This window comes from Salvelinus sp. IW2-2015, linkage group LG3 (genome assembly GCF_002910315.2).
Source record: "Salvelinus sp. IW2-2015 linkage group LG3, ASM291031v2, whole genome shotgun sequence".
Taxonomy (NCBI): Eukaryota; Metazoa; Chordata; class Actinopteri; order Salmoniformes; family Salmonidae; genus Salvelinus; species Salvelinus sp. IW2-2015.
In genome coordinates this window covers 26,493,794-26,503,981 of record NC_036840.1, presented here as the reverse complement: position 1 = coordinate 26,503,981, position 10,188 = coordinate 26,493,794, and the positions used below count along the sequence as shown (strand labels likewise).

At 43.0% G+C, this 10,188-nt stretch overlaps 2 protein-coding genes across 2 annotated transcripts; both read left to right on the top strand.

Annotated features, from left to right (window-relative positions):
- The first annotated feature begins 895 nt into the window (after positions 1 to 895).
- Positions 896 to 3,506, top strand: cldn15a (claudin 15a). The gene is made up of 5 exons (XM_023973347.2): positions 896 to 1,380; positions 1,901 to 2,065; positions 2,306 to 2,387; positions 2,554 to 2,661; positions 2,843 to 3,506. The coding sequence occupies exons 1-5, from the start codon at positions 1,164 to 1,166 to the stop codon at positions 2,937 to 2,939; spliced, it is 669 nt and encodes a 222-aa protein (XP_023829115.1). The 5' UTR covers positions 896 to 1,163; the 3' UTR covers positions 2,940 to 3,506.
- Positions 3,507 to 3,842: 336 nt separating this feature from the next.
- On the top strand, positions 3,843 to 9,763 carry LOC111953829 (dnaJ homolog subfamily C member 3). Its single transcript, XM_023973340.2, has 12 exons — positions 3,843 to 4,308; positions 4,723 to 4,833; positions 5,157 to 5,281; positions 5,449 to 5,523; positions 5,882 to 6,025; positions 6,326 to 6,507; positions 6,799 to 6,918; positions 7,763 to 7,868; positions 8,122 to 8,242; positions 8,521 to 8,653; positions 8,886 to 9,034; positions 9,250 to 9,763. Exons 1-12 carry the CDS (start codon positions 4,224 to 4,226, stop codon positions 9,390 to 9,392), a joined length of 1,494 nt encoding a protein of 497 aa, XP_023829108.1. The 5' UTR covers positions 3,843 to 4,223; the 3' UTR covers positions 9,393 to 9,763.
- Positions 9,764 to 10,188: the final 425 nt, after the last annotated feature.

The window sequence follows — 10,188 nt, the reverse complement described above, 5'->3', positions numbered from 1 at the left end:
TTTTACTAGCGTTTAAGAGCAGTTGGAGGCCATGGAAGGAGTGTTTTATGGCATTGAAGCTCGTTTGGAGGTTTGTTAACAAAGTGTCCGAAGAAGGGCCAGATGTATACAGAATGGTGTCATCTGCGTAGAGGTGGATCAGGGAATCACCCGCAGCAAGAGCGACATCGTTGTATTACAGAGAAAAGAGTCGGCTGAGAATTGAACCCTGTGGTACCCACTGTCACGCCCTGACCATAGTTTGCGTTGTTTGTTTCTATGTTTTGTTTGGTCAGGGTGTGATATGAGTGGGCATTCTATGTTGTATGTCTAGTTTGTCTGTTTCTATGTGTTTGGCCTGATATGGTTCTCAATCAGAGGCAGGTGTTAGTCGTTGTCTCGATTGGGAACCATATTTAGGTAGCCTGTTTTGTATTGTGGGTGGTGGGTGATTGTTCCTGTTACTGTGTTTCTGTGTTTGTGTTCACGTTACGGGACTGTTTCGTCTTCGTTATTTTGTCGGTTTATTGTTTTGTTCGTTGTTAAAGTATTCTATTAAAATGGATAATCGTCACGCTGCATTTTGGTCCTCCTCTCTTTCGCCCGACGAAGAACGTTACACCCACAGGTTGTTCAATTATTTATTTCCTAAAAATACATGTAGGCTAAGTCAACTTTCATGTATTCCGACATACTGTGAACACAAGGACATAGAGCAACCATTGGACTTTCGTAAGTCTCCATTGCCTGATAGACACCTGTTCAGTTTCAGGCTGTAAAATGAGAGAGAGAGAGAGAGAGAGAGAGTGTGTGTGTGTGTGTGTGAGTATGTGTATGTGTGGGTGTGTGTCTGTGTCTGTGTGTGAACCTGTGTGTGAGGGGGTGGGAGAGAACACAGCTAGACAATGATAAATCATTGAGCATATCTGTTGCTCTCAACAAACTTTCTCATTGGCAACCTAACACAACCGTGTCCAAGAAGGGGAACAGACACTCAAAAACATTTGCACCGGTGAACTACATGTTCGTTTTTTTTTTTTAAGCACGAATATCCTAAACAAAAAGAAGTGAATCTAATCAAATTGAAGAGGATACAACCTAACGAAGGAAATACCCTGTTTCTTTATCTCTATTTGTCTATCGCCTTCTCTATTTGTTTATCGCCAAATACTTGAAAAAACAGAATGGATCCAATAGTGGAGGTCGTCGCCTTGCTGCTTGGGTTTATAGGATGGGTGATGGTGGGTATAGCTATACCTAACCGTTACTGGAAAGTTTCCACRGTTGACGGGAGCGTCATCACTACCTCTACCATCTATGAGAACCTATGGATGTCCTGTGCCACGGACTCTACAGGTGTCCACAACTGCCACGAGTTCCCCTCTCTGCTCGCCCTGAATGGTATGGACATCCTAGAGAAATAGAATATTTTGGACTTACTGCCTGTGATGATATTGTTTTGTTGTCATTAAACAAATATGCCAAGGCCCATATGTTACACTTTTTCTGAGAAATGTTTTGTTTGTGACTGAGAYGTCAAAAGGTTCAAATTTGATCATCCCAGAACGACATCAATAAACAATTAATTTAGGTTGAATCATTGGTTGATATGAAATCAGTCAAATCTGACCTTTTTTTGCTACACAATTAGAGTTTTGAGAGTTGTTTTCTTCTCTAATAAACACAAAACAGAAGGATAGTTCCATTTCAATAGATCATATTCTTAAATATCATCATAATTATTGGCTATTATTTGGCTATAAAATGTGTAGAACTCAATATGTTTCTTTACAAATCACATTTGATACAAATGTAATAATCCTCGTATTTGTTATTACACTATAAAAAAACATGTTATAGGCCAATTCATTTTGTTTGTGAAATTGACAATTTGTGTTTATTCATACGCTCTGTTCCGCAGGATATATCCAGGCGTCTCGAGCACTAATGATTGCTGCGATTATTTTCGGATCTATCGGGCTTCTTGCAACCCTGATCGGGATGCAGTGTTCTAAAGCAGCTGGAGTGAACATGGTTCTAAAGGGTAGAATAGCTGGTGTTGGAGGTGTCCTATTCTTGCTTCAGGGTAAAGGGATATTCTCAAACTGTTTTCTTCAACTGTTTATAGTCATAAGTGCTAAATCTTAATTATCTTGTGCACAATTAACTTAAATAATCTCTCTCTCTTTCTCTCTCTCTCTCGCTCTCTCTCACACACACACACGCACGCACGCACGCACGCACYCACACACACACACACACACACACAAACACAAACAAAAACAAAAACAAAAACACATATACACATACTATATATCTCTCTCAGGCCTGTGTACAATGATCTCAGTATCTTGGTATGCTTTCAACATCACCCAGGACTTTTTTAATCCATTATATCCCGGGATAAAGTAAGTGAGAAGGAAATTACCACCCATTCCAATTACTGCAATTAGGCTACTTGCACTCTGCTGCCCTCTGCTGTCTGTTAGACAGAAGAGCAGTCACCAAGCCAACATGTAATATAGCCTATTGCTTATGAACTAGACAAAATGTAGGACCTACTGTGTTTTGCAGGTATGAGATTGGAGAGGGCCTCTACATTGGCTGGTGCTCGGCTGTTCTTGCTCTCACTGGAGGGTCATGTTTGACATGTGCCTGCAAACTGGGCACGTCTGAGAAACAGTGAGTTCAGTGGATACTGTGTGCGTGCTCGTTTGCCTGTGTCGTCGTCTGTTGTGTGTGTGTGTGTGTGTGTGTGTGTGTGTGTTTTTCAATCCTTAATGCATGTGGGTTGGTGATTGGTGGTTTTATTTTATCTATGTGTGCCCTCCTCACCCACTCTTCCTCTCATCCTCTTCCTCAGACCTTACCCCTACCAGCCCAGGGGCACAGTGTACTCTGGCATTGCACCATCGCAGAGTCAGGCTGCCACTTCCTATGGCCGGAACGCCTACGTTTGAACAAGAGAGAGAGAGAGAGAGAGCACCAATGAACCATGGGGTTCACCTTTATCCACCATGTCCAATGCCTACAAACCAGACTCACTGTTGACCGCATAGTTGCTGAAGACGTGTAAACGATATCTATAGTGCTGAGGGAGGTTAAGTGCTATATTATGTCTTTCATATTTGGATCAATCACCTCATATTGAAGATATTATGCCTGTTAGTTTGGTTGTGGTGCACTGTGCAAACATGTCGCTTGTAAAATAACGTGCAATAGCTGAAATGTCTAATGACTGATGCCTGCATTATATCACATTTTTTATTTTCATAATGATATAGGCTCATGTTGGCATGAAAAGGGATGATTTGATGAAACATCTAGATCTAGGGGCATGTCCAAACCAACAGATTAAGACTTGATTCTCAAGTATTGATGTTATCGAGATGTTTTGTATTGTTTGTACAGTTTTATAATGTCTGAGATGGGTGTTGCTGTCCTATGCCATTCTGAATGTTTGTTTTAGTTCATTAGTTTTGTTTAKAATTCCACCCAATAAAATGATTCTTTAAATACTCAAATAACTATTTTGTGTGTATCTAATAACCTAACGTAGCATGCGTAACGGTTTCTAGTGAGGAATGAACATGATCAACCATATGTTTATTATTATCACAGACAATAGACATAGTGTTTGGCCCACAGATAACACTGAGGGATAGGCTAATCAATAKAATTCCTTTGTGAATATTATGGTATGACCAGTGACTGTACAGCGACGGCGTTATGTGCCATATATGGACATGGGAGTGTTGTCTACGAGCTAAAATAGTTCATCCAATGAGACCGCCCCACGTTGGTAGGCAACAACGATGTGTGCTGCTAGAACTGGCCACTCACCGCACAGAAATGTAGGGCATTTGAATCCGTGAAGGAGGGGGTAAAAACCGGACTGGGTGAAGTTTCACTTTAGAAAGGACCTAAGTTGACAGCTGCCGAAGTTATCCAATGTCATGCCACGTAGAGAAAACTGGAATAATTTATTAGATCCATGTGATATTGCAATTTTGGCTGTCTAAACAACGTTGTCCTACGCGAGTAAATTATAGGAACCTTCCATTAGCTGTCCAAGGTGTCACTCGGAACTATTTCTTAACCGGACTACAAATACATATAGCCTCAAAACGATGAAGACGTTATGAAGAAAATTACCGTTTAAATGATATCGTACGTAGTTTGCAATTAAATTATATGAGAGACGTGAAATATACAACTCCAGGAGAAGTGTGAAGTATATAAGTATGGAGTCGGGGCGACGGAAAGGTCTCAGCGGGGTCCTGTCTTCCTTGTCACTGCTCTGTGTCATTCTGGACCTCCAGTTGGACGGTAAGACCAGACAGATAGATAGCAATGTGTTTTGCCCGAATAGTTCAGTCTGCATAGAGTTGTTGATTTAAAAAATACCGGTAACTAAGTATTCGGTTATTTCCTTAGCTAGGTATGCTACGACCGATTGTACAGGATAATCAGGTAGTTTTCTGTGTGCCCTTGTTAACTACTGTAGGCTAACTAGGCTATCGAAACCCTTTGGCTGTTGGTTTAGTTTTTTTACATACTCCCTTTACAAACAAGTCCTATGATTTAAATCTACAGGGAGGAATGTATGTCTACTGTTAAAATTACACAACATTCATGAACATAGCTACTCTGTCTCATTCATTTATGTCAGTTCCTATGTGGTTATGTGAGCAATTGCCTATGGGGGCTTCCAAGAGGCTCACACTAAGTGTTTTGTTTCAGGTGTCTTGGGGGCAACTCATGTGGAGATTGAGCAACACTTGGAGATGGGCCGTAAACTGTTGGCTGCCGGTCAACTGGCGGAGGCCCTGTCCCACTACCACTCTGCAGTGGGTAAGGTTACCAACCAGACACACACATCATTATAGCTCCAACATCACTGCCCATGTAGCCTGTTTGTCGGTCTCCCTCTCTGTCTGTACTCTGTTTGTAATAAGTCAAGCTGCTTCCACATAACAAAGTCCCTTCAAGTGATGGATTATTTCAGATCTCTCTCTCCCTTATTCTTTTATTCTTTCAGGTCAACACATTGAGTCAACTACACATTCTCAGTCAAATGTGTCCATGTACGCCTAATAAATAATAGTCACATGAAAGTAGAAATCTATTGTGTTCTCCTACTTATCTACTGTATTTTACCCTATCCCTTCCCTCAGAGGGCGACTCTAAGAACTACCTGACCTACTATAAGCGGGCAGCTGTGTTCCTGGCTATGGGAAAGTCCAAGTCTGCCCTGCCGGACCTGACCAGAGCCATCCAGCTCAAACCTGACTTCCTCGCTGTGAGTGGACACAGACAGTTGTCGACAACATCTCTGTTATCATGATATATCACGGTTATGAACAACAATTGTGTGAAATTGTTATTAACTCTGAGATTAAAAAACTCAATCTCCATCCCGCTCTCCTCCATATCCCCTCTTCCCTCTCTCTGCCTCCATGTTTCCAGGCCAGACTGCAGAGAGGGAATATCTTCTTGAAGCAGGGTAACACCCAGGAGGCCCGGGAGGACTTTGAGGCTGTGGTAAGTCTAGATGCATAAAAATATAGCTGCTATTCTACTACTACCATACTATTAATTATATTTCTATGTCTAGTTACACCTTATCCATCTGTCAACCAAAATCTCTCTGCTGTTTTTCCCATACCCTCATCATATACTCTCTCAAATTGCATTTAAAAAAAATCTCATTCATTATCCCTTTGTCATTGCAATTATGTGATGTGGGCGAGGTTAAGGGAATCTGAATGATTAGATACACTTGATATGAGTTGTGTTCTATTATGTATTTATAGACCTGATATGAGTCATCTATTATATATTTATAATTGCTATGTCACACAGTTTCTTCAGAAACCTTAACGTTTTTAAATTTCCTCAGCTGCAGCAATCCCCTGACCAGGACGAGGCGCAGAACCAGCTGACGAGGGCCATCGAGCTTGAGGGGCTGCAGGAGGATGCCCACGCGGCCCACCACAGAGGAGACTACAGCTACACCATCGCTGTGCTGGACCGCGTCGTCGAGGTAGGGAGTAGCTCCACCACAGGGCCTAGTCATTGGGCCTGGTCATGGAGGTAGGGTTTAGCTCTGCCACAGATCCTAGACATTGGGCCTGGTCATGGAGGTAGGGGTTAGCTCTGCCACAGGGCCTAGACATTGAGAACTCTATTTCACCTAGCCTCTTAAACTTGATCATCAATACCTTCATCAATCTGTGGTGCACTATACTTCAACAGACTTGGTATCAAATCATAAATTCACACAAAGAAAAAATTCACACCACTGAACTCTCCCTACCTACCTCCCACCCTTCTCTCTTTCCAGCTCTCCCCCTGGGACCCTGAGTCTCGGGAGCTCCGGGCTGAATGCCACATTCGTCTGGGAGACCCTCGGAAGGCCATCCAGGACCTGACCCCCACCACCCGGCTGAGGAACGACAACCGAGCTGCCTTCCTCAAGCTCAGCAATCTGCACTATGACCTGGGGGAGCACCAGGAGTCACTAGGGTATGCTCACTAGAAAATTGTATTAGAAATAGGCCGGAGTGATTTAAACAAACAACCAGATTTACCAAGCAAATACATGTAAATGAAGAGGTTGTGAGCTTCAGAGCAACATTGGTTTGTGTTTTTGTATCTGTGGTTGATTTTTGTGACACTTGAAGTTTGAGAGTGAGTAAAGAATGCTTACTCTCTTTCAAACACACAAACACTTTATTTTATTTTATTTGACAAGCAAAAAATCTCAAACCGCTTTGCAATGTGTAAATCTGTCTCTCTTTCCCTCTCCCTCTGCAGTCACATCAGGGAGTGTCTGAAGCTGGATCAGGACGACAAGGAGTGTTTCTCCCGTTACAAACAGGTGAAGAAGATCAGCAAGCAGCTGGACTCTGCCGAGGAGCACATCCAGGGGGAAAGGTCAGTACCACTGCATCTAGCTAGTATGGCAGTCTAGTCCCTGTGGGGGTTTCTCTTAGGTTTTCCTTCCAGGGATTGACATTAAAGACTAAAATGCAGTTGCCCATCAGACAAATCCGAAGTATTTTAAAAAATTTGGGGGGGGGGTGTTGCCCAGAAATTATGATCACTGGCCCGGAAYTGTAAATGAGCTATTTACACGCTGAAGTGCCATATGTTGCCTGCCTTTCACCAACACAAAGGGGAGTAGTCAAAGATCAGTACTGGAATTCTTTGTATTTTTGTTGTGATCAGTAAAAAAAAATCATCATATTAGAGAAGGTTCAACTTGCCCGTCTGCCATAAATGCCCTAAATTGTCTATTTTCACTTAAACAATGGGGAGGAACCAGAAAGATACAGTATGTTTTAGGCTACTGGAATTCTATGCAGTTTGGTTGTTTTCGCTTTTTTTTTATCACCTGCCTAATGGGGCAACCTCAGAGCAGGCTCAACTTGAGCGACGGCTCAGTTCATATACCCCAAGCAACAGGTCAATCCCTGCCTACCTATGTGGTAGTCCATTCTTGTGTGGTAGCCCATCCCTGTGTGGTAGCCCATCTCTATGTGGTAGTCCCTCCCTGTGTGGTAGCCCATCTCTGTGGTAGTCCCTCCCTGTGGGCAATGCTTCATTCCCTATAGGAGTTTTATATTTCAGTTCCTGTGTTCCCTCAATAGGTTTCTTTGACAGTTTTATCACTCAACCTATTTGTATCCACTTTGGTTGATTTTTAGATATGACTATTGTATGGCGGTTCTATTTAACTCTTGTCCTAAAATGAATATTATTAAATGTTTGTTTTCAGGTATCAGGATGCCATAGACAAGTATGAGTCGGTGATGAGGACAGAGCCTAATGTCCCCTACTACACCAATAAGGCCATGGAGAGAATCTGCTTCTGCCTGGTCAAGGTGGGTCCCATCACATAGACACGTTTCACCCATGGAGTGGGCCATTTCTATGACCATAGTCACGTATGTAGATTAGCATGACCTGTCCCTCTACTGAAGTCAAGTCAATTGTTAGTGTATTGGAAATTCTCTGAATTACTTTTACAACCGCTGATTTCACATAACTTTAAAAATGATATTACTAATTAAGTAATTAGAAATAGAATGGGGAAACGATGATGCTTATAAGTGTTACTCCATTTGTCTCCACCAGAACAAGATGCCTGCTATGGCAATAGACAGTTGTTCAGAGGCCCACCAGAGAGACCCACGCAACATCAACATCCTCCGAGACAGAGCTGAGGCCTTCATCCTCAACCAGGACTACGAGAAAGGTACTTTCACCATGCTATTACTGTAGCAAAGAGAATGATGACACGCAGTGATAAGACTTTGTGCCGCATTTGTTTCTCCTCCGTCAAGTACTCAAACACTGGCTGTCAAACTTGCCATGTAAACAAACCCGGTGTTTTGTAGCCAGGACCAGTCTAACGCCGCCCTGATTACTGCACATCCAAATCCCAGCGGGATCATTGTACCAGCTTTGTCAAGTATCCATTTTGATCTTTCTCTCTCTGCCTTTTTTCCCTTACCTTGCCCTCCCTCTCTCTAGCGGTGGAGGACTACCAGGAAGCGAGGGAGTTTGACARGGAGAACAATGAGATCAGGGAAGGTCTGGAGCGAGCCCAGAAACTGCTCAAGCTCTCCKAGAAGAGGGACTATTACAAGATCCTAGGTGTCAATAGGTATGACTGACCTAGAGAAGGGAGCTCTGTTCAATACTACCTCAAAGCATAATTCCTTCCTTCCTTGGCATAATCTACAGTGTATTTATGATCTATAAGCAATTGGACAAGTTGATTCTATTGAATGATATTCTAATTTTCACCATCTGTGATCACCTCAAGGTAATGGGGATGCATTTGCTCCTTGTATTCAAACAAGCTTTTACATTACCAACATGTTGTTTTTCTCCAGGAGTGCCAACAAACAGGAAATAATCAAGGCGTACAGGAAACTGGCCCAACAGTGGCATCCTGACAACTTCAGAGAGGAGTCGGAAAAGAAGGAGGCAGAGAAGAGGTTTATCGACATCGCCTCTGCTAAAGAGGTGCTCACCGACCCAGGTAATGAACTGTATACGTACCTGATAATGTTGCTCAAGCTGGTAGATAAGATCACAACTAACTAAACCCTCCCATACTGGAAAATCTATGACTGTATTTAGGAAGCTGTAAACTATTTGCAGTATGATAACGTCCTGTCGGACCTCTTTCCTGGAATCTACATGTGTTGAAAACTTGTTGTGCATTATTCATGTCTCCCTACCCCGAACCGTTAGAAATGCGCCAGAAGTTTGACTCTGGTGAGGACCCCCTGGACCCAGAGAGTCAACAGGGAGGCGGTCAGGGTGGCCAGGGATGGCCCTTCCACTTCAACCCCTTCGAGTCTGGCGGCAACTACCACTTCAAGTTCCACCACTAGTGAGGACGAGACAAGAAACATGGGGGGAGGGCTGAGCTGACTGACGGAACCAGGAAGGATTTACAATTGGAGGATTTTAGGGCTATGACAACCCGTGGAGTAACTGGTGGACGTACCCGGGGGTTGGATTTGGGGGATTCAGGTTGGATGTGGGGTGTTGTGGGTAATGTAGTGAGACAATGGGMATGTGAATGGCACTGTCGAAGGCGTTGGACTACTACTGTACCGCGAGGGGTTGAGTTGTACAGAGTTAAACTTTCCTACCACAGATTCTACATGGATGAAACTAAGTGACAATGTTGTCGGCTGTTGACTCGAGTGGTCGATGACGCGCCAATAAAGTCCTGCATTAGTGCGCTGTTCAGTCCTCCCAACTTGGCCCAGGCTGTTGATCCTGTCATTGCATCCCTCCATGTTATTTTTCTTTGGGATGTCTGCTGCTGCTTTTACTTTTGCTTGGTATTTCTTCCATTTTTCATCTATTCAARGTAGCTCTTTTGGTTTTTGCTCAACTAGCCTGGATGCTGGACTGTTTCTCCATTTATTTAAAGGCCCAGTGCAGTCAAATGTGATTTTCCTCTGCTTTATATATATATTCTCTCAGGATGGATTAATATTGTGAAAATTATATGCCCTTTTTGGTATAAGAGCTCTTTGAAATCTCAGCCTGTTGTGTTGGTGGGATGGAGTTTTGGCCTGCRTGGTGACATCACTAGGTGGMGAATTAGTTTAATAGACCAATAAGAAAGAGTTACAAACCCCTCTGCCAATAAAAGCTAGACCACTCCCAGACAGT